The 25,735-nt window shown below is 37.6% G+C and overlaps 1 protein-coding gene across 2 annotated transcripts in view; it reads left to right on the forward strand.

Moving 5' to 3' along the window:
* LOC145991063 (WD repeat domain 54-like) overlaps positions 1–24,982 on the forward strand; it is a 35,395-nt gene extending 10,413 nt beyond the window's left edge. The window contains exons 1-6 of one of the 2 annotated variants that reach the window (XM_083126777.1): positions 7,057–7,231; positions 14,171–14,389; positions 16,425–16,605; positions 18,417–18,627; positions 20,838–21,063; positions 22,369–24,982. In XM_083126777.1, coding sequence (XP_082982903.1) covers positions 14,171–14,389; positions 16,425–16,605; positions 18,417–18,627; positions 20,838–21,063; positions 22,369–22,497 — 966 coding nt within the window. In that variant the 5' untranslated portion in view covers positions 7,057–7,231 and the 3' untranslated portion in view covers positions 22,498–24,982. Of the gene's footprint in view, positions 1–7,056; positions 7,232–14,170; positions 14,390–16,424; positions 16,606–18,416; positions 18,628–20,837; positions 21,064–22,368 lie in introns of those variants that run through there. The other variant, XM_083126778.1, reaches the window with a different exon arrangement.
* Positions 24,983–25,735: the final 753 nt, after the last annotated feature.

A 25,735-nucleotide genomic window follows, 5' to 3' on the forward strand; every position in this document is an offset into this window, starting at 1 on the left:
ATACTCCTAGAGACAGTCCTGAACATGATTGAGAATGGCTGTTTCTAAGAAAACAAAGATACTACGACATAAACATCCACGCATTTAATGCAGATGGCATTCAACCACAGAAACTGGAGCTGCAGCACTACCTCGTCGACCATAAGGTGGACATATCACTCCTGTGCGAGACGTTCCTGAAACTCAGACGACAATTCAAGATAAGTACAAGACTACCAGATTTTCCGCAAAGAGAGAAGACGCACATAAAGGAGGCCTAGCAATACTAGTCAAGAAAACCTTCCCAGTGGAGCCAGTCGACCTTCCACAACTCACGAACATAGAAGCCCTAGCAGTCAAGATATTAACACCAGTCACACCGCTAACTGTTATCGAAGTCTATGAGAAACACAACATTACCACTACTGGCAGCAGACATCCAGGCAATAGAAGCAATTGAACACTGATAGTACTAGCAGGAGACCTCAATGCCAAGAATCCACTCTGGCACTCTAGGGTACAAAATGAGGCTGGATATTGCAAAACTCAAGATTCACCATAGAAGCAGCAACAGAACCAACCTTCTACCCAAAAGGAAGGGAAGAGCCAGACATACTGGATGTTGTACTCCTAAAAAAGCTATATTGACAGCAGGACCACGTGTACACGAAGAATTACGTATCCTCAGACCAACTACGAATCCTCACTCACGAGACACCAAAGAGACTAAGATTCAACACGGACTGTAACCAATTTACCCAAATTATGGCTGAAACCACAGACCTAAAGCAGAAGATGCACACAGCAGAGGAATAGATAGAGCTACGACCATTATAACCTCAACAATACAGTCAGCCACTAAACATAGCACAACAAAACAACAGCCTACACATGCCAAAGCTCTAGAAGACCTGAAACCCTAAGCACTACTCCATATCAAGAGATGGGCCTGGAAAAGATAGCAAAGGAAACAAAATCCCAGATACTCGTACAAGGATCTATGGAAAGATCTAACAACAAGAGTCTGAAACCATCTGCAACAAACAGCAACTGAAAAACTGAAAAGTGGGAAAGAACATTCAGAGCAAAGCCTCCAACACAGAGAGAATTCTGGAAGATCCTCAAGGGATGTACCAGCTATACTTCTACCAACAGGAACAGGCAAACCTAATGATCACACACTGGATTGATGTGTTGTTTTAAGTCCACTTTATGCACAGTAAGGCTAATCGGGACTGGACCTACAGTTTAAAGTGGGCTCGGAACCACTATGTGCCTCCACCGGGAATCGAACCCGGGACAAATTGATTACAAGGCAACGACGCTACCACTGAGCCATTAGGGAGGCCCGCTCACACACTAGGAAGGACACTTCACACTGCACCCAGATCCACAAGATCAGTAATTCACAAGAACCATCGAAGAAGAAACAGCAACACTACTGCACAGCCCACCAGCCACGAAACCAGAACTTACCACATCCAGAGAAGTCTACGCTGCGATCAAAAAAGTATTCAACAATAAAGCGCCTGGAGTAGACAGAATCACACCAGAAATGCTGAAGAAACTACCATGAAAAGCTGTGGTCTTCATCACGAAGCTATTCAACATCATATTAATGACAGGACACTTTCCTGATCAATGGAAAACATCAAGAATCTTCGCCATCCCGAAAGCAGGGAAGAACCCAAGAATGTCCAAGAGCTACAGACCCATAAACCTACTACCTCACCTGGTTAAAGCTATGGAACGAATAATCTTACGAATAATACAGCTAGAAGTGGAGGAAGCTGAATTTCTCCCAAAATTCCAGTTTGGGTTTAGGAAGGCGCACAGCACAACAACACAGATCACCAGAGTAGTGGAACACCTGACAACCAAGTTCAACAGAATAAACTACACCCTGGGAGTGTTTCTAGAAGTAGAAAGTGCTTTCGATAGGATGTAGATACAGAGACTCATCAGAAAGCTTCTCCAAATGCCCATAAAGACACTTACATTCATCTGACAGCCAGCTACCTACAAGAAAGAACATTCATCTTGACCATCCAGGGAGTCTCAACATTGGCAAGGATAATCAAGGCATGAGTGAAACAAGGTTCCACATTGGCCCCGATACTATATGCGCTATATACAGCAGACATACAGGTAGTTCCAGGGTGCTTTCCAGCACCCTTCACCGAATGAATTAATTAAAATTTTTGGGTGCATCGGCAGTTAAGGCCATTTTGCACCCTTCAATATATTCGGGGAAATATCCCCTTACCTAAAATTCTGACTTAAGATATTAAAACAGGAGTTGTAAAAAGCCCCTTGGGAAAAATTAAAAGTGCAAGGTTGTAAAATATAAATAAATCCTGTGCGTAACAGCCCATGAAGGGCCTTGGCTTACCGGCTGCCGGTCTCCCTCACACGCTTTCCCTCGTCACCTCTAAGCGTGGAGATCTTCGACCAGGATTGGCATAGTCAGGGGTCAGCCAGACGTATCTCCAGCCATTGTAGTAGGTCTACGCGACCGGAATCTGCTTACTCATTCGAAGTTCACCAATTTCCTCACAATGGTGGGTTGCCATCGGTCCTATACACAGGCCGAAAATTCCTGGAGACTGTACCCGGGATCGAACCCAGCAAACAAGGTGCCTTAGACCACACGGCCACAAAGTAATTTTTCCTTTAATATTGTATGGATGTGAAACTTGGTCCCTTACATTGAAAGAGGAACATCAATTGAGAGTATTTGAAAATAAAATCCTTCGGAAAATATTTTGGGCTAAAAGGCATGAGGAAACAGGTGAGTGGAGAAGGTTACATAATTTAGAACTACATAATTTATATTTATGTCCAGATATTATTAGAATGATTGAATCAAGAAGACTTAGATGCGCAGACTATGTGGCACGAATGGGAGAGGAAAGAAGAGTTTACATGATTCTTGTTGGGAAACCTGATGGTAAGAGATCAGTAGGAAGACCAAGACAAACATGGAGGGTTAATGTTGAGATGGACCTACGGGAAATTGGTAGGGATGGAAAGAGTATATAGTTCTTGCTCAGGATAGGGACAGATGGAAGGCCTGTGTTGCTGCAGCCATGAACCTTCGAGTTTAAGAAGGCTAGAGAACTAGTTAGTTAGCAAGGTTGTAAAAAGACAATACATTAAAAGTCAGAAGGTGTTAAAAGCTTCCTCACAGACGGTGGAAGAGACCAGCTCTTCGAAAAAATCTAAAAACATTCGATAAAACACTGTTGTCATCACCCAACAGGGATGACAAACAGCTGGGAAGATTAAAAGTGTGTCCGAGGATACCAAAGTCGGCACATTCAATAAGAATATGCCAAACACTAAGAACGACGTTGCAAACATGACATATCGGAGGGTCCAGCCCTTGCAGCAAGTGACCTTGCATTAGACTGCTGTGTCCTATACACAGGAGGGTTAGAATAATTTCTTCTCGAGGAGAGGGACAGGACGAGGAACGCCAAGCACGTATTGTGGGCTTAATAGCGTGAAGCTTGTTCCCCGTTTCCACATCCCACTCTTCCTTCCAAGTGTCAAGAAGGCTATGATGACACACATTCTGCAGGTTGCTAGCTCGTAGAAGGTGGACGAGAATGTCGCCGTCTCCATCAGCAGACTTGGCAGCAGCATCATCTGCTTCGTTCCCCTGTATGCCCATGTGGCTAGGGACCCAACAGAAGCGGACATCAGCACTGCCAGATAAAGTCACGAGCCATCTGAAGATGCGTTGCACTACTGGATGCCGAGAATTCGGCGAATCCAAAGTCTGCAACACTGGTCGAATCACTGCACACAAAGACTCTCTTCAGACCATTGACGTCTGCAAAGTCCAGTGCCTTTAGAATGGCGTACAACTCTGCTGTATAGATGGAGCAGGCAGGATGTATCGAGTAACTGGAAATTTGAGTGTCTAGGACGAAGGTACAACCAACGGATTCTACTGTCTTGGACCCATCCGTATAAAATACATTAAAATTCGGGTGCTTGGCTCGAAGCTCTAAAAACCGCTGCTGGTTTACGACCATTGGTGTTTCTGCCTTTGGAAGGGCAGTCGGAGAAAAATCGATAGAAGGTGCAGGAAACTCCCAGGTCGGGAGAGACAGAATGAGTGGACAGACAGATGCCAGGAAGATCACTGTCAACACCAAGTACTGACAGGATCTCGTCTGCACGAACACCAAATGGTCTAGTGACACTAGGGTGGAGCCGATACCTTGCCAGCCTACTCTCGTCTGAGACGGTGTAATATGAAGGATGTGAAGGTAATCGAGCGAGGATGTAATAGCTTCAAGCTTCAAGCTTGTAAACCTTCAAGAAAGTAATAGCACAGTTTAAAGTTTTAAAAAGTATTTATCAGACAAAATTATGATTTCGGAAACAGATTATACAAGAAAATGTGCTCCCCAGTGACCAACCAGTTTTCATTTACATTCATCCTTGACATGGGCTACTACTGGATTTGGTGATGTTTGTTGTTTAGAGTCCATTAACTGCCACCCTTGACTCATCAAAATGATGAGTGATGGTATGATGACATTGATGAAAGGACACTCACAAAGAACACCCATACTCAGGATAGAATTCAAACTTAAGATCCCAGAAGTCAGTGGCTACTGCTGGAGTTTCATATGTGAAAGCTCTAAGAGAGGTCATACTTGAGATTGGATACCACATGATCAGCTGTTGAAAGCATTTAGAGGTAATGACTAATCCAGGGTGCGAAATCACTGCAGATTGGTGGGGGGAAGGAGCAGACAGAAAGAAGGGCCAAAAGGGCTAATTAAAAATCAAAGGAGGAGAAAGGAAACACACAAAACAGTGAAAAAATTCAAATTTTCGCAGTCTTTCTCACTGCATCGTCAGTGTAAGAAGAAAGACGGAACCATTAATTACGTGTCAAAAGGTAAAGTGTTCCCCTGTGCTTAGCACCACGCCATGAAGGCGTATAGGGGGTGTGGGGCTAACGCCCCACACTTTCTTGATCTGGTCGTGAGTGGGAGTGATGTGATCAGCATCACGCCCCTGACTGCCTTTACCCCCCAGGGTTTCCCCCAGTTACCCATGTCATTCGACGCTGGGTGGGCGCCGGGGCCGCTTCCAACGTTAGAAAAGTTCCCGGATTTGAAACAGCCGGGGATAGAAACTGAGTTCGGATTTTTAAAGGTTTTTGAAAGTTGCATACGTGATGATATGGAAGGCGAGTGTGGAAATAAGGCCAGAGGCGCAACCACGAATTTTTGTCTGGAGGGGGCAAGTGCCAGGATAAACGTACCAATAATAATAATAGTATTAATAATAACATTAATAATGGCACTATTATTACTAGTGGTAGTAGTAGTAGTATCAAAGATGTTATTATCCTCATATATTACGCAAAGGGAGGTAGATGTCTGTGCTAAAGCATATATTTGGAACAAACTATTTGAAATATTTTTTCCAACACCATAAATTTTACATTAGCTAATAATTGAAAACAAGCACACAAACTGTATTTTTGAATGGCAGAAAATGAATGTTAAATGCATGCCGAAGATATTTTTTTTGTACATATAACATGTATAACTTTCAAATGTTTTACATATATGCAACATGGACTGACATAAAATAACAAAATACATATGCAAGATGCTAACACTAAATTATGTACGTATTCAAAGTTTATTCATTACATATATACAAAACATATTATTTAAATACATCACATTACAGAAAACAATTATATTGCGAGCGAAGCGAGAAAGAAAATTTTTAGATCCAATTTTTGCAATTTAAAACAATATTGATTTAATAGTGGCCGCGGTGGCTCAGTCGGTAACGCGTCTGACTACCATGCTAAAGCTCCCGGCCGGTTCAAATCCGGGAACTTTTCTAAGGATGGAAGCGGCTCCAGCGCCCACCCAGCGTCGAATAACATGGGTACCTGGGGGAAACTGATGCTGATCACATCACCCCCACTCACGACCGGATCAAGAAAGTGTGGGGCGTTACCCCTACACCCCCTATACGCCTTCATGGCATGGTGCTATGCACAGGGGAACACTTTACCTTTTTCTTTATTGATTTAATAGGGAAGAAATAATATCACATGGCGCCAAGGTATTCTCTCTTTCACAACTTTTTTTTTTAAATTTAGATTATTTGGCGCCCATGGCCGACTCCCGCCGCCCCCAAGCTACGGCTCTGAACTTGACGAGACTGAGAAAAGCAGGCACTGCAAGCGAAGTGAGCAAGAAAATTTTACGAAATGTATTATTATTTGTATAAAATTAGAAATAGAAGGGGACAATTGCTCCTTTGTGCCCCCTGCAGGTGCCTTTGGCCATCAATGTTTGCCATTTCTAGAATTGACTTCCGTCGAAGGTTGGGTGCAATGCCCCCCCCCCCCTGTGGTTGCACCTCTGAATAAGTCCGAAATTTGGAGGAACAAATTGAATCAATCCTGCTGCAGCAACTTGTTTTTGGGAAGCGATGATCACTTTATTCCAGGCGATTTTCTTCTATTATTATTGCACGTGCCAAGAGCACAAACAGGGTGGTTTGTTCTCATTCTACCGGCATTCAAGAAAAGGTGTGTATAAGTAAATAATCGACCCATTTATCTCAAGCTTCCGTATACACTAACGAAGTAAGTTCCATTCTGTCCTCTTAATGACGTCATAGCGCGCACAGAATCATGGGAAAAAATATCGAAACCTCGGGAAATGCATACCTAATAAAGGTACCTTGGGTCAAATCTATCGTACTCAGCGGCATCAATAAGCCACGCCCCCTTCCTTGTGACGTCCAGTTCGATGCACAGATTATTACTAGGTTCGATGTCCTTGTGTTTTAGAACAGTGGCGTTGTGGTTTTAGTTTATAGAGCATTATTGGTAATACTTCTCGCTGGGGAAAGGTGTTTATTAATTTAATCGAACATAGAAACTCTGTAGTGAGACTTTTTTTTATTTGTGTTCATACGATGTACACAAAATCAATATTTTTATGATATGGGTTTCCTGGAGTCGTATCTCGTATGTAGAATTGCTCGTTTAAGGCAAAGAGGTTTAAGGTTAAAGTGATGCGAGCAGTAGGCTGAGAGTTGTGACTACGATAAACAAATAATAATAATAATGTGAAAAAATATATAATTGGATTCCATTAATTCCTTTAGCAAACAGAAAACTGTCATAAGTATGCGCATAAACAATGTATAGAAAATCCTGACTTCAAGAAAACTTTATCTTTCTTGAAAGGTAGGTGAATGACATTACAAATAGGTGTAAAATTTTAGCTGCAAGGGTACGGTAGGGTGAATCGGGGGTACGGTAGGATGAATCGGGGTAAGTGTGATCACGTTTTGTGATAATTACAGTTTAGTCTTTCATAACTTGGGCATCCTCATTAGGACCAAGATGTTTCTTGGTCCAATTTATTCTTCTACATAATAGTTACTTACTGAGTGAATTTCAATAACTTCCCCCTACTCAGTTTGCGGTAAAAAAAATGAAATAATTTACGACTACCATGATCACACTTTCCCAATGAAGTGGGGTAAGTGTGATCAAGGCTATTTTCACTTTATAGGAATGTTATAACCTATAGTGGAAAAGTGTTATACATGGACTTATGTGTTAGCCAAAATTTTCTCCTGAGAAAAGTTTAACAAAATAAAACTGTAGGAGCGAATTTACAATACCGGACCCCTCACCGATTTTTGTAATATTTCGCATACTCACTAATTGAGGCCTCCTAATCACGAATTTGAAGTTAAAATTTGGGGGTCACGCGTAGAAGTTGCAAAATAAAGGGGTCCGTGTTTGCAACCGACAATGCACGATTGCTAATTATTTATCGCAAGATTTTGCGTTTCGAATACTTAAGGAACGAAATATGTATTCTTGACATTCCTACGACCCCAAATTTTAACTATGCTTGCCTAACATAACCTTACCGTGAATGGTTCGTGGGGTTTTCTGTCATGGTTTGTGGGGCTACCCGTGCATGGTTTCACAACCCCAAATTTTAACTGTTTGCTTAACCTAACCTTACCGAGAATGGTCAGTGGGGCTATCCGTGAATGGTTTTGCGCTAATTGTGATAACAAACCGATAAAAAGTTTATTTTTTGTAGCACTTTAACGGCAAACGTTCTTCATCGAAGACGCCATTTTCGTATCCTGCAATTTTACGATCAATGCATTATTGCCAAACTTACCTGTAATCAAATCATTCCACATGCTCTGCTACATCGTTATGGTCACTGTCGTCGTCTTCCAAGTATGAAATCAACAGTGTGGCAATGCTGTAGGCAGCATAACTAATTGCGAACGTCAATTGTTCATATCAACAAATATAGTTCCCATACTTGTATACAGAGAATCATTGCGAGAATAGAAAAGATTATTTTACAACTTCTACACGTTAATGAAAAATTTCTACACCTCACCCCAACATGTTAACCTCAGATAAATCATCGCGACTAATTATTTCGTGAGTATAAGCAGTAGCATAGAAATTACAGAATGATCCGGTAAGATTTTTTTATTTGTTTTTTGTTCTGAGAAAATATGAAAATACAAAATTAGACCCTGTAATCTTATAAAAGAACAATTTTGTGCAGTTGAGGTAAATGAAGCATTTACATCTAGTGAGAAACACAAATAAACATAGCTTATTACCATTTGTACGGCCATCGTAAATGATACTTGCTCGAAATCTTAGGATGATTCTTTAAATGGTTAAACAATTAGCTTAAATTTTAAGAAGTTAATAAACTAAAACAACTTTGCTAAATTTGTAAAAATAAACACAAATAGCCTAGCAGAAAATTTTACAAGACTTAGATAGCCCTAATGAAAATGAACTTTTCATAAGAAAATGCTTACTTACTACCTACTTTTCAAATACATCAACATACCCAGGATATTCATAATAAACTCTGTCACCAATGATTTTTATCTGGCCTGTGGGCAAAAATGGCAGCAATTTGTGAACTTTCAACATAGGATATATCAGTCTCATCGGCAGCAAATAATGTCTGAACAGTATTTTTACATTTCAAAAACAACACTGTGATCTCGCCATCTTCTTCATCTAGTGGTCCTTGTGCTATGCCAGCGTAAGTGTATGTTGTTGCTTTCCTTTTACCACTTTTGTATTTTATAAGAAGATGTACACAATTTGTAATTGACTTCACCATAGGATACTTCAGATACCTCGTCGTATCCTAAGTTCCCATCTTCATCTTCACTTTCCAGTGGAACGTTGCCGGCACTTTCTGAGTCGGTACTAGGATATTCCGTAACACTTTTCTTCTTCTCTTTAGTCTTTTCCTTTGCTTCATCTTGTTTCATGTTTCGTATCTCACTAATGTATTGTTCTCAGGTTGCACATTCTGCCGTACGAACTTTTTTTCTTGGCTGTTTAGGTGTGGAGGTAGTACCAATTCTTTGCAGAAGGAGTTCTTCAAATGATGCATGCTTCAATGGTGAAGTTTGTGAATCCACCAGGGTTGACGTTGAGGATGCTGCGGTGTCCAAAGAACAGTTTCCAATTTCGACAGGCACGTTGTCTTTAGAACGGGAAGTATAGGGATCAGGCCGGGCTGCAGTCTCTTGACTAAATTGTATTTTTCCAAAAGTTTTGAATCAAAGTTTCCCTTTGGAATAATGGTCCTATTGACAGGGAATGCAAGCCTTGAATCGAAAATTCCAGTTCCCCGGAACCCACTTAATATGTTTGAAGCTGGTATATTTTGCCTCGCTTTTCCAAGGTGTTCAGAAAAAGCATCTTTACCCAGTGAACTTCCAACATGTTTTCGTTGCCAGTCTAACAATAAAGGATTCCACATATCACTTTTCAATGTTTTAAAAACGGCAACATCGAGGGGTTGGAGTATTGCACTGCTGTGTGGAGGCAACTTGAGAATTGATACATTTTCTTGCTGTGCCAAGGTTAACACCTCAATGGAGAGATGGCTCACATGACCGTCCAAAATGATTAGCAATGGCCATCTTTCTTTCGGAACGGATGGAAGAAATTGTGTTTGAAACCATGAAAAAAACGTTGCACAGTCCATTCAACCATTTTCTGTAGCACGGTAGGTTGTACCAGGGAACGCATCTTTACCCATCCAGCTGGGCCGCATGTTCTTTCCCGTGAATATTATGAGGGGTGGTAAAATGTCACCAGCAGCATTGACACAAGCGAGGACAGTTGTTGCTTCTCTTCCTGTTCCTGTGGCCGAGTGGTTAGCACATCGCGCTGCGACGCCAAGGGTCCCGGGTTCGAATCCCGGCCGGGCTTGGTTGTTTGTGAATGTCCATTCATCAATTTCATCATTTCATCACTCATCCGCATCTTCGCAAATTAGCCAAGAGGCACAAAACGCGAAGTAAAATAAACTAAATCAAATCAAAATCAAATCTTCCTGTTCCTTGGGTACGTCGTTTAGCAGGCAACCCTATGCCACCTCTAACCTTTCCAGTGCTTACATCATGGATGAATGATGTTTCATCCAGGTTGAACACATTTGCAGGCTTCTTTTGCAGCTGCAGTTCTGTTATCAGACATTCCAGAAGATCAAATAACCCATACGCTATGAAGGGGTACTTCTGAACTTCGAAGCATGTGTGCTCTGTGATTTCTGGTTTTCTGAAAGTCAGTTTATGCCTCTGTGTAAACCCATGAATCCATTCATGACTGGGTTGCCCATCTTTGAATCTGGTTTGCAGTCACGTACTGTTCCACTAAGTTGATCAGTGGCAGAACCACAGGGAGAGCATTGTCCCCCCCCCAACCTTGGTCAGAAATGAGTTGTAGAGCGGGAGCAAACATTGACGGCCAAGTGTACCTGCAGGGGCCAATCACCACCCACAACTTCAAATTTTATGCAAATAAAAACACTTCGTAATTTTTTTTTTATCGCTTCGCTCGCAATACCTGCTTTTCTTCGTCTTATCAAGTTCAGACCCATTGCTGGGCACCGAACGATCTAAACAAAAATAAGCTGTGAAATTGATTGATTGATTTGTGATTTCAAGTCCACTTTATGCACAGAAAGGATAATCGGGACTGGACCTACAGTTTAAAGTGGGATCCAAACCACTGTGCCATGTGCTTCCACGGGGTATGGGGAAAATTTCGTGAGATTGTTTCTAACTATGATTTAATATAATTCATCTTATGTAATAATATGCACCCGGTATCCCTTGATCACAAGGCAATGATGTTACCATTACACCATCGGGGAGGCACAAAAGTTGTAAAAGAGAGAATGCATTAGTGCCCGGTGAAATTATTTGTGCCCTATTAAATCAATATTGATTTCAGCCTGCAAAAAAATTGGATCCAAAAATTTTCTTGGTCGCTTCGCTTGCAATGTGACATTGTTCTCTGTGATGCATTGTAAATTACCAGACAGAGAAATAAGACTTGTCTTCATTTCTTTTGTTTTAAATGCATGAATAATTGTTTTGAGGGAAGGGAGCGTGCACATTTCAGAGACAATCTATGAAATTTTTGCTGTTGGTTTATTGTGAGATAGATGAATTGATTGTGTAATGTATTTAAATAATATATGTTATGTATCAATGAAACTTTGAATACGCACACAATTTAGTGTCCACAATGCTCCATGTTGCATATATGTGAAACATGTATCGTGAATGAAAGTTATACATGTTGATGTAAAAAAGGATTATATTTGGAATGCATTTATCAAGCATTTTCTGTCTTTTAAAAATAGTTTGTGTGCTTGTTTTCCATTATTAATGTGAAATTGAACATGTTGAAAAAATAATTCAAATTGTTTGTTCGAAAAACAATGCTTTAGCACCAACTTCTACCTCTTTTTGCATAATTTACAAGGGTAATAACGTCTTTGATACAACTACTACTACTAATAATAATGTTGGTCCAGGATTTGAATACCTACTTGGGCATGGATGTTTCATCATATCATCACTCATCCCAAAATTTGCCAAAAGTGGCACAATAAGCGAAGTAAAATAAAGCTTATCAATAATAATAATAACATTATTGGTATGATTATTTAAAATAATAATTATTATTATTATTGGTATGTTTATCCTGGTACCCAGACAAAAATTTGTGGTTGCGGCTCTGAAGTTGATACACTCTTTAACGCTCAAGCCAAAGCCACACTTTGTCAGGGAACATAAATGTGAAGCTAACTCCTCCTCTTCTCTAGCAGGAATCTCAGTGCATCTGCCTCCTCCATCAGTTGACTTTAAAGCAGGTAACACTGTTTGTCTCCCCTTCCATCCTTTACAATGTAGCACAGTTGAATGTGGGATTTTAAAATGCTTAGAAACATCACGAACACTTGCACCTTTTGCTCAGGACATTGCCTAACTTCTCTGCACTGTAGCTTCCTCCCACACCCCCTGTTTGTTTTTCTGATGTAGTTACGTGGCATTATTCACACTGAAAAGAGCAACAGCGCTGATCACATTTCCCCTGGTAACTTGATCACACTTTCCCAAAGACAGTGAATTTGCAGGCGAGTGTGATCATGACTAGTAAGAACAGCAGGAACCTCTCATTTGAGCACAGAAAGAAATAAAAATAACTTGTAGGTCCTACTATTTACCCAGCATTGCCTTTTTCACAATCCTTTGATTTTCCTGTGAGACAGATTTTTTTTTTACACATATGAGAAATTTCAGTTTGAAATATTTTGTAATGGCATTTTCACATGCCCCTCCTGTATTCTACCAGCAATGAACACATATCCAGAATCATTTAAAATATGCATGATCATCAGTTTTCTTTAATCATCAGTTCCAAATACTTAGAACAAGCTGCAGCTTCAGTTTGTAACTGGAGATCACACTTACCCCAATTCACCCTATACGAAAGAAAGCTTTCCTGAACTTTGCAGAATGTTTATTGTTTTAGAGGCAATAACATACGTTTTTAGAGAGTGGAAATACCTAGTCTTACCATAAATACTGTCAGAAAGTTTTAAGTAAATTGACACAAAATGCTGAGAGATATTTTAATATCCTAATAACATTACTGAAATGGATGCATGACAAATCAAAATCACAAATCAATATTCATAATGGCCACCCTTAGCACGCACACATTCCGTAAGTCTTTGTGGCCACGCATCAATTGAATTACGCAACACATCGACTGGAAAATGAGCAACTGCCTTCAGAAGAGACCGACCGCTTTAAACTTTCAATATTGGGATGTCTCTTCTTACAAGCCATCTCCTGAAGCTTGGACCACAATTTGTAGTCCAAAGGGTATAGGTCTGGACTTGCAGAAGGCCAATCTGAAGTGGAAATGAAGTCTGGAACATTTGCTATGAGGGCACGCTCCATTTCTGTGAAAAAGGGGTAAAAACATCAGCCAAAGTGTGCCAGCAGACAGTGCTTGAGAGACTAATCAAGGATCTAAACAACACTCTTTTCCATGGTCAGAACTGGAGCTTCCAGCAAGATTGAGCCGAAACATATGGGTCCCCAACAACACAGCAGTGGCTCATTTTCCAGTCGATGTGTTGCATAATTCAATTGATGCATGGCCACAAAGACTTACAGAATGTGTGCATGCTAAGCGTGGCCATTTTGAATAATGATTTGTGATTTTGATTTGTCATGCATCCATTTCAGTAATGTTATTAGGATATTACAATATCTCTCAGCATTTTGTGTCAATTTACTTAAAACTTTGTGACAGTATTTATGGTAAGACTAGGTAAGTATTTACAAACTTATGTATTCCGAAATTTTCCGATTTTGGCACTACGAGATATGACATTTTGAATTTTGTGAACGTGTTTTTCGCATTTTTCATTAGTTAAATCACAGTGCCATTTAGCGTGGGCAATAGCGAAATAAATACTGTTGTTTTAGAAAGAACCATATAACCTAGGCGTGATTACTTGAGAGATAATGCATAATCTCTGGACACTGGTGAGAAACTACCATGCCTGATTTTTATATATATATAAGGGTTCTTATACGATTCCCCCAGCTTCACATGGGAATTATTTGCCAGTTAAACTTCAATATTTTTTTTTATGCACATTGATAAGTCCAGGGGGGCAGAATCGGTCAGTTTATCAGTGCCTCTTTTCCTACAAAATTTAGTTTCCAGAATAATACATGTATGTATAATTGTTAAAGCACCATGGTTAATTTTATTGTTTATTTATAGATGTATGAAAGAGAGAGGACACTCACTTTAGATGGTAGTGCTTCTGCTGTTACAAATAATTTGGCAGTAAATTTTTTAACAAGCGAGAGAGGAGCCACTCATGTTGCTGTTATCCACAGAGACCAGATAAATATCGTTCCTGTGTCAAATCCAGAACTCAGGTCCAAGCAGGTCTCATGTGTGGGAAGAACCAGTTTGTGCCCAGCTTCCGTAACTCAGGTTAGTTGTTTCAATTTGCATGTGTCAATAGTGCTACTAATATCTGTGCAGTGGAATCACTATTTTATGTTCCTGGATTTTATATTGGGTCCATCCTGAAATCCTACACCCTCGATTTCGGTAGTGATTTTTTTTTATATATATAGGAAGACTGTGTGTTGCAAATTGTGAAAAACAAAATTCTGGAGCGTGGAAACAAATATTTACGATTGTACGACTGTACAGCCGTTAAAGTTGCGAGGTGGAAGTCTACTTGCGGCCATGTCAGTTTCGTAGCAGCCACCCGCACCCGTATCGATGGATATGTAACAGTCGCTTTTTCAGGGCTAAACAAAAAATTTCATAAAAATTGCCCACTGATTCCGGGCTCCACCACTGGGGTAATTGACCTACCGCTATCGCAGCCCCGCTCCGCTCTGGCTACCCACCTTTTTCTATACAGTCCCTTTCAAGGCATGTTAGGTGGCCTCCCCGATGGCACAGTGGTAGCATCGTCACCTTGTAATCAAGAGGTCCCAGGTTCGATTCCCGGTGGAGGCACATAGTGATTCGGATCCCACTTTAAACTGTAGGTCCAGTCCCGATTAGCCTTATTGTGCATAAAGTGGACTTAAAACAACAAATCAATCCAATTAATCAAGGCATGTTAGAACATGCCCAACACTATTTTTCGACAATTCACTCAGACATTAGGAAGGTACCAAGAAAGTAAACATTCACAATCCACAATTGATTCATAAGAAGAAAACGTGCGCCTGTGACAGGAGTCCATGATGGAAGCCCTGAAAAACCGTAATGACGTTACATAGGTAAGGAATTTTAATATTACAAAAATGTAAGTTTTGTAGCACGTAGATCTCTAAAAAATTTCATTCCGCGGTAGTTCAAAACACTCTTCCTTAAAAGAAACTTCATTTTGGACAAAAATATTTGAAATGTGGTAGAAATCGAGGGTGTAGGATTTCCGGACGCAGCCTTTATATTTTCATGCATTTACATTTAACTGGACAATAAGACAAGTGTGTTGTAAATTTTTTCCACCTTCAAAAGTTCTTGAGACACAATGCTCTGAAAATGTATAATTGAGGTTCCACTGTATTAGACAATATATTTTTCAGTATATTATTCTCTCAGATGCTGTTTATCACTAGTAAAATGTAAGAACATAGTTAGCATTATTTGAAAAAGAAAATAATCTTCAAATTTTTAGTTTGTCTTTTTCCTTAGAAGTCATTCAAATGGTTTATGCATTAAGTTAACATGTCCTTTTTTTATTTTTTATTTTACATGAGGCCTTCCTGATGGCATAGTAACCTCTTCACCCTGTAATCAAGAGATCCTGGGTTCAATACCCATTGGAGGCACAAATGGTTCGGATCCAAATTTAAACTGTAGGTCCAGTCCAAATTAGCCTTCCTGTGCATAAACTGGACTTAAAATCAATGTCTCTCTCCCATTTTCATGTTAACTGGTGTGGTGTTGGTTATCAGTATGGAATTTGCAATTTTCAATACTGATAAAGTACCCATTATTCTAACTGATCCAATATGAAATTGCGAATGTTCCATGTGGAAGCAGAAGTCGTGGTTCGTTCATCTCCTTAATCAAGGAACCTCAATGGGTTTTGCCTCTCAAAGAGGAACAGTTTGCTGTATTAACAGATTTACTTGACAAAACCAATGTATGTGTTTGGACTGCCATAAGTCATAGCCTTGTGAGTTTAAAGAAGAAACTATCTATTCCAGAAAATTAAAAGTAATCCAGAATGTCATCCCATTTAGAACATAGTTCAATATCATTACTGTTAAAATCATTACTTGTTGCTTGACAAAACTGAGTTAAAGTTACTGTTACCCAAGAAAGTAACTCTCACTTGTAGCTCGTTACTTCCAAAAAACTAATGTTGGGTATACATGGATACACATAACCTGTTACATACATCTTTTTTGTGCTCATTCACATTTAAATGCTTTTTAATATTAACTTGAGTGAATCCTTCATGTGCCGCTTCTGAGGCGAACATCCCATCTTTCAGGTTACTTGGTGCAAAATAGGCAAGCATTCACTATTTGTGGTGACATCCACATTTGGTGTCCAGATCTTTGATGATGAGCAGTCTGGCATTGTGTTTTCACACGGTTTCCTCGATTCATCAGAAGGTGTAGGAGTATTTGCCAGAGGAATCGCTCAGATTGGGAGCAACCATGTTGGTGTTGGTAAGTCCTGCCTCCACGCTCCCTGTGTGCCTTCGTAACACATTTCAATGCATAGGGAACAAGTTTATTTCTTTAAGTTGCTATATTTTGACTGTATTGTGCTGTGATTTACAAGGAAATTAACAATTTGATTTATTTGCAATTTTTTGCAGTAGCATTTCAGAAGGAACTGTAAGAGTATAAGGCAGTGGTTCTCAACCTTTTTCAGTCTGGGACCCACCTTGAAGGATATTACACTTTGCAGAACCCATAAGCATGGGCACTGGCAGAATTATTTGTAGGGGTGTGCACCCAGTTTATAATCATATTGTTTGCTAACATCGATTACTTTAAGAGGCCCTCTTTTACGCTCGCTTACATAAATTACACATACTTCATTCTAGAAAAGTAAGTATGAAAGTTGAAAGACTAATTTACTCTAATCTAACGTCTAATTAAACGTGCATGCAGAGATGGAAAACTTTTTTTTCCTCACCAAACTAATGTGCAATGGTAGAGTGCGAATAACAGAAATGCAGAGTTTAGAATACATACAACACTTGTTGAATTTAAATGGTTAAAACAATTTATCTTAGTAATTTAAATGTAATAGGTTTTTAAGACACAGTAAATACTTTTTCGAGCCTGACTTCGTGACCCACCAAACGAACCCTTGGAACCCAGCAGTGGGTTGCACCTCATAGGTTGAGAAACGATGGTGTAAGGGGGTTAGTGCTAACGAAGATTATGTTAAAAATAAAAATCACACACCGTGTGATTGTGTCCTCTTAATGCTCAGTTGGACTATTAGAAGTGGGAGCAAAGCTTGCATCTCAAAGGTGTGTAGGTAGAATTTGAGAGATGCCCTATGTCCTTGAAGACAAATATTTGCACAAATTAATAACAGGCATAGGATCATTTGTGAATTCTGGTTCCTTTTTTTTCTGGTAGTGATAGCGTATGCTTCTTTTTTCTATTGTTTCTCAATATCAACATTTCAAAATAAAAATTAATTTCACTACATAGTTCCATAATTGGGTACAGTACATGGTTTATACATATTTATTTAATCAAGAAATTTTTGACTCTCAGACAATCAGTGGTAGCACAGGTAGGAAACTAGGTATTAGAGAGGGTTTTTTTTTTTTTTTTACCATTTTTGCATTTCATCATCATCGTTCATTCTTGACATTGTCATTAATGTAATCATATAAATTTTTCACAATGTAAAATTTGGAAAACAATAATAAAAATTAAAAATTCAGTAATTAAGATTATTTTAATTCCAAAAATTATCATTGGCAATAGAAAATGCAATAGAACCTGATACATTGAAGACATGAGAAATGGCAGGTATGTCCCAGCCCAAGCAAAATTGGACTGGGTTGATACTGATGCCGGCCAATATCTATTGGCTGGATTCTATTTACCGATACCAGCCAATACTTTTCAGTATTTTGATCTTTGCGGGGCCCGCAAAAATGACGAGTGTAATTATCCTGGAAGTTACGCAAAATTTTAAGTGTCCATTGGCTTTGTAGCAATATCATGTGAGAAAATTGTATTTTGAGATTATGTAACAGCTATTTTCTAATTCTGATGTAATTTTAAAGTAAAACTCTGAGAAATTAGTGCGTAGAATTGGAGTGAAATACTCACTGAACAACTTTTAATCGTTACAATTTTTCAAGCATCGGTTCAGTGATATTGCTTCAGCCCTAGTTTAAAACAATCTTTTTGACCGTATATGAAAGCTCTCAATGATACTTTCCTGTAAGTGCAGCCCTGAAAAGTCAACTTGATGATAATAGTATTATTTTGTACTTTAACAGGTTGCCATCAAGGATCCATTCTTGTTTTCTACGTACCATCGGACACCTCAGATATAGAGCTGATCTACTCCAAGAAAGCCCACAATTATGCAGTTAGTGAACTGACATGTACACAAGAAACAGTGGCATCTGCAGACGACAGTGGGGTTGTCATCCTCTGGAAACATATCAATGGAGATTTGAGAAAAACGGGAGTGATTGAAAGCTTTGGGTAATGCAGTTTTAATATGTGCATTTGTTACATTGGTTCCTTTAGTTTTAATGATAACAATTATTAGCCAATTCTGCCATTATACAGGGTGTCCCAAAATAAAGTTTACACTCTTTGAACGATAATAAAGGGAAATTGGATAATTGCACTACTATCAATGTAGTGCACCTTGCACTGACCACATTGTACACCTCAAGGTTATCCAGAGGAAATTTGTTTGTGCTTGCTGGGTCAGACAGCTTTCTTGGAACATCAGACCAAACTCAATCCTAGCTAGTGCACTACATGTAGGTCAACTGGACAGTAATGGATTGAAGCACAGTATGTTGTACCATTTACCATTTTGAAGTAAACATGTAACTTGTATGCAGGGTGTATCATAAGTAATAGCGCAAACTGACACAGTTGAAAGTACACGATAATAGAACCAAAAAAGTCTCAGTAAATGTGGGTCTGCAAACGAGCCATTTTCGAGATAATTGCAAATGTATGGTTACAAGATGCCAATGACTTCATTGTTTGTAAACGTCTCCTAGTTGGTAAAATGTACTCTTCATTGTTGTAAGGTTGCATTTTCACTATGCAGTACGATTAGACTGTGTACTGATTGTATCCATCCTGTTTGATTACAACACCACCTCTTGGAAATGTTCTGTTTTGTAAAGAAAGAGCAAACCTTGGACCACGCAAGGAGTAAAGCACTCAGTGTTTACAAAATGCAATCAGTGAAGGCTTTAACCACACATTCGCACACATTATTAGCAATTTACCAACTATGGCGATGTTTACAAACAATGAAGTCAGTGGCAACTTGTAACCACACATTTGCAATTATCTGGAAAACTGCGTTTGCAGACCCATGTTTACTGAGACTATCTTGCTTCTATTATCGTGTACTTTCAATTGTGTCAGTTTGCGCTATTACTTATGATACACCCTGTATAGTCTTATATGTAGGGCTGAGCCAATACCAATGCCGATGTATCGGTATTGGATGTATTGGTATTGGATTGTACTTATACTGGCCGACACTTTTATGGCATTTTGATTGTTCATGGGGTTTGCAAAAAATGCTGTACAAAACTTCACGGAGTAGATAAGTAATGCAAAATTCTAAGTTTAAATTGATTTTGTGCCAATATTATGTAAAAAGAGTGTATTTTGTAATTACATAATATGCATTTTTCACATTCTGATGTAATTTTTTAACATTTTCTAGCAAAACTCTGGTAAATTGATCCTTATAATTGGAGTGGAATATTCACCCACTAATATTAATATTTTTGAAACAAAGTTTAATTTAACAATTTTCAAGATCAGTTCAAAGTGGTACCAGATTAGCCTTAGTTATATACCAGCACAATACAGTATTTTTTTCAAATATAATGCATACTAAACTTCTGTTGTACCAGATTCTGTGCAACACTGTTATGCTTTTCCACCCAGAGACAAGAAACAACAGTATCTTCAATTCCACAGGTTGCATGTTACATTTCACATGCATCATACATAGACACAGCTGTCATATTTGACAACCTGTGTACTTTCTCTGGCCAACCAATATGCTACAGCAACATAGCATTAGATAATCAGTTCATCAATTAGTAGCTGACCTATGGATAGAGGCATGCATATTTCATTTTTGATGAAAACACGAAATTTGAAATAACACATTGAAATGTTAATTTTTCATGTTTCTGAGAGGTGTGTTTTGTCACAAAATAATGCAAAATAGACCCTTAAACACGAAATTTAGAGTTTATTTACCGATGCAACACTTTCTGAAGTCAGAATTATCCTGAGAGTTATGCAATTCATGGAAAATTGATTAATTCTGCTGTAAATATTTGAGAAGGAAAATTGGATAAATTTAATATTCTGGTAACTTCATAAATTTGCTATTTAGAAGGGATATGGTTATCTTGTGTAATAAGTGGAGTTTTTAAATCAAATTTAGGATTACATTCACATTTTTAAAACCAAAATGTCATTTTATATACACCTTTTTCACCACTATAACAGCAAAAGTTTATTTTATTTACCACTTTTGAACATGAAATTTGACTGTTTTTGTACCGAAATTTTACTTCTCTTATATTTGCCAAAAATATGTGCCTCTACCTATGGATAATAACATGATGGATTTGTTTGTTACCATAGGATTGTCAGTCACATGTGCAACACATATTTATCCCTTTGTCTCATTTCAGATTTGCTTGCACTAGCCTGAAAATATGGGACGATGTTCTCATTGCCGGATATGGATCAGGTCATATAAGGATGTTCAATACAAAAAACTGTCATATCATAGCAGAGGCTGTAGCACATGCACGGTGGATTACTGCCATTGATGTAGCTCCTGAACAAGGTTATCTGCTGTCTGTCGCTGAAGATTCCTTTGCTAAAGTCTGGAAACTTGAGAAAGATGGCTTCCCTGTAAGTATGACTTGGACTTAACAAACTTTACATCCTCAGGTCCACGTTTTCCATTTAATCACCAACTGATATAGTAAAACTAATGATTTAAAATTTTAAAATGCTTATAGTTTGGCTATTTCACATCTTTTCTATCCTTTTAGGTTAAAGTTCAACAGTGTTTGTAAAGTTACTTTTTTAAAACTATCCAAGTTACAGTTCCTTTGCTCAAAAAGTACCTCAATTACTGTTACTTTTCAGATACTTCATTCCAGATAATTAAGTTGTGATTCACATATCGGTTTCACAACTGTCACTATTCACAGAAAGCTGTTTATCAACATTCTAATAAATTATTATAATGGTACAAATATAACGCGGTCAATTTTGTCTAAACTTGTGCTTCTTGATTTCAGGCTGGCTCACATGTCATTTGTGTATATATTGATATTATTTTGTGTTTGTTTATAAGTTTCTTTAAAAATTGGTTGCCACACTTGGTGCATCTGTCCTTGGCCTGTGTTTAGTGTTAAAATGTTGCAAAGGATTTCATAGTTTTTTATAACACCTTAGATTATTGTAAAAACACATAAACAGCACGATACGAGAAAACTTAAAGTTTGCCCAAGCTTTTGACTCCATCTCAGAGTCATCATCAGAGCAGACAAGACTTCTTCGGCAGCAACGTCATCGGTACCTCGGCCGTGTCTTCATTGCTCTCTCAACCAGGCCCGATTATGGCTCCAAGATGGAGTCAAAAGCTTGGATAAACTTTTAAAACTGTCTCTATCATGCTGTTTGTGTGTTTTGAGTTGTTTTCAACAAGAATGTTGCCGGCACATCACGTAAGAAGTTTTTTAATATCACATTGGATTGTCTTGTTACACTTGTGTAAAATCTAAATCAAATTTGACATTTTATTAACCATAACAATATTGGAATGTCATTTCATGTTGTAACAAATTTAAACTCTTAATTCAGTACATTCTTGTACAGAAATTTTCATTTTTTTCTAATTAATATTAAAGTTAATTAATTTTATTTGGAGAGTAATACAAACTGTGAACAAAATAGTAGTTACTTACGTGAAATTTAGAAGATTTCGCACTTCCGCAAAGCTTCAAACGCCGTACTCTTTTGTGAATGAAGACAGTGGATCTTCGAAATTAATAGGATTGAACCATTAAATTGTGCAATGTGGAAGTGTGAAATCTTCTAAATTTCACGTAAGTAATTTTAAACCGCGTTTACCGCAACCATCATGAAGATAGTAGTTTTATCAATGTTTTGTATTTACACACTCATGGCACATATTTTTATTTTTAGTTGACCCACAAATTTGCTACAAATGTCAAGGATGCGATGTTAGTTGGAGGAAGATTCTTAAACAAGGCTGGTTCATCCTTCTGCGTAACATCATACGACAGCTCTGAAGTGATCTGCTTTGCAATGTAACCAAAGTAGTTTATTAATGGTTCATATAGAAAAGATTCAATTCCGTCCATAATATTGTACAAATCAGTTTTATTAATAGATACATGGGCACAGGTAACTTAAGTAGCCTATTTTCTTATATTGGCAACTCTTACTCCTATGGAAATATTTATAGCAATATATTAATTCATTCTTGCACAGTGAACTTTATAAGTTTAAATTTACAACACAAACACAGATAAAATTCACTTCATATAAACAAACACAAGTTTAGTGCCTAATCCGTAAAGGATTATAAAACTTGTTTCTTGTAAGAATACTATGTGTACTACTGTTAAAATAGGTGAAAGAAAACAATAGAAAAGAATCAAGTTAAACTAGCCTTATCTACTGTAGATTTAGTGCTTATTTGTATAAGAAAGTTGGAAATTTACGTTTTGTGCAAAAGCTGTCAAACAGGGATCAATTTAACACAAAATCCAAGATTAAATGACAAAATTATTCAATTTTATTTATTGAAATTCCCTTATTTTATTATTCATATGTCAGAAGATAGGGGGATTAAATTGTGGTTAAATACCAATACATATGTCCTTCAAAAATGAGAATATAATTAATATTATTATGGATTTTCATTGTGTATAAAAAACTTTTAAAAATCTGTATAGATATGTTTATTCTTTTAAAAGCAAACATTATAGAAATGATATACGTGTTCAATCATTACTGTTTAGAATCATTATACATGCCCAATATAAAATTATACTTATATTATTTTATTTATTTAATATTGACTCAGCGTGACTTTATGAAAGCAACAGAAAATCACAGTTTGTGACTTACGTGGCTTTCGCAACCACCCTAGAATAATATTTAAAGAAACATTAGGTCCTTAGTTGTAATTTATTCCAGTAGCTATGGTTTAGTTGAGAAAATTTAGTTTTTCTTCACAGTAAAGCATACATATTTATGCTACAAATATGTAATATGTAAAATTCAAATATAAATATCTATGATCCGATTTAAGGTGGGTACATGTATATATATTAAAGTAAAAATATTGTAATCATTACTACAAAGTCCATAAAGTTCTAGTCAGTTATAATTAGTACTTACAGATTAAGCAATTCTTACAGTATTATTTTTCAAAGACTTGAAATTGAATTGGTAGCACTAGGTATTATGTGCTAGTAAAGTGTATAGTATATCTTTTTTAATACATAAAATTAGGTATTTTAGTTGTTTTCCACAGTGTATTTATTTGTACACATCCATAGACATGGGGAACCTCAATAATACGTTTTTCAGGAAGCACAAGGAACTTTAAAATGCAAGAAATTGCAAAATCCAGGAAAGATTTCTAACATTTTGTTACATTGGGACTGGGAAAATTAAATGTGAGAAAACACAGAATCCAGGAACGTAAAAAACAAGATTCCACTTCATGTGTGTGTATTATATGCCTGTGTAGAATTGTTTTACATTACAAAGTGTTATTTATAGTTTAATGTTAAAATACAAAGAAATGTTCATAAGTTTTTATATATATTTTTTGAAATTTTTAAATTTATGTTACTTTTTTAATTTTCCCTTAGTAAACCAGTCTTAACTATTGTGAGTTTCAGAAAGTTGCTACTCTTTTCCTTCAATAGCAAATAGACGTTCATTGGTCGAGCATTAGTACAGAATGTGAAAAAACCTGATTGAAACACAGTTTTCACACAACTTTTCATTTATATTTGATGGCCATTTTTTCCTATACTCATTATTTTTGTAAAGCAGATCCAGGGAACATGTTGGCCAATTTTACATTGCCCAATTGTCAAATAATCATGTTTGTACTGTTTTTTGATGGGTTAATGAATATCCATTCGTTCGCAAACTGAGTAATTTTTAATTAGAATGTTTTCATATCGTATGAATGTAATAAACAGACTGTCAATATTTGTAAGGCCTATACTTGTACAGTAAGTCAGAACTAAAATGTGATGGGTAAAACTACAGCATTCAGAGAAGATAAAAAACAGGTGTTATTTCTGATATTGCATGCATATCATGTTTAGCTTTACAAATAAGCAAGGACAATGTGCCTAGTTCAATGTTGACTCCTTGCTTTTTATGAGATCTTGTTTAAGATATATATATAAAAAGGCATGTGTTTATGTATTTATTTTGTATGTAGGTTTATAACTGCAAGGACCCATCAAAAGTAACTCCACAGAGATTCATAACAATATGAAATTATTTGTAGAAAATAATTGTTACAATGTTAACTCTTGTTCTATTAAAAGTAGCACATGACTACAAAATGTATACCTAAATGAATGAATTAAACTATGTTCTATTATAATAATTATTTGTATTGATTTATTATTATCTAGGCTAAATGCCAATTTCTCATGGATTGTCCCGCATTAATATAACTGCTAATTGCATAATAGTTGCCAGTTTCTAGATAGAGCTATGTGCTATGAAACCAGAGGTTACAGGTTTAAACCCTTGACAGAAACGGATGTATTATTGTGTGTCCCATCATAACTTCATATTCATCTGTGGCATGCCCAGGTTTTCATAAAGCATCAAAACCCACTTGTATCATGGAGAAATTTTACTTTAGTGACAGTGTTAACAAGGATAATACAGTGTGTCCGAGAAAAAATATACCAATAAAGAATGTAAATAACTCAACAATCGTTAACGATAGAAATGTCAAATAACGTTTATTTGGAAGAGAAAAACATAGATTTTTTTTTAACCAAAGAACAAGAAAAAAAAATCACCTTAGTAGATCTCAATGTGTGCTCCTTTGGTGGCACGACAAACATCAAGGCGGTACTCAACCTCCATCCAAGTGTTCTTCAACATTTGATGAGTGACGGAGCCACATGCATCGATAATTCTTTCACGGAGATCATTGAGGTCTTGCACAGGTGTTTGGTAAACCATAGTCTTCACATAACCCCAAAGGAGTCAAGTCTGGTGACCATGGTGGCCATTTAATGGGTCCACCCCTCCCAATCCAATTACCAGCAAAATTGTTATTAAGGAAGTTAGTAACACAACGGGCATAATGTGGGGGGGCCCCATCCTGCTGAAACGTGTACCCATGAGGTATACGAGGTACAGCATACTGTTGCAACATTTGCAGCTAACTTGCACCTGTAACTCTAGCTTCCTCAAAAAAAAAAGGGCCCAATTACGGAATCTCGTGTCAAACCACACCACACATTCAACTTTGGACTGTCGCATTCATGTTCAA

Source organism: Lepisma saccharinum, chromosome 8, assembly GCF_977018435.1.
Source record: "Lepisma saccharinum chromosome 8, izLepSacc3.1, whole genome shotgun sequence".
In the NCBI taxonomy this organism is placed as follows: Eukaryota; Metazoa; Arthropoda; class Insecta; order Zygentoma; family Lepismatidae; genus Lepisma; species Lepisma saccharinum.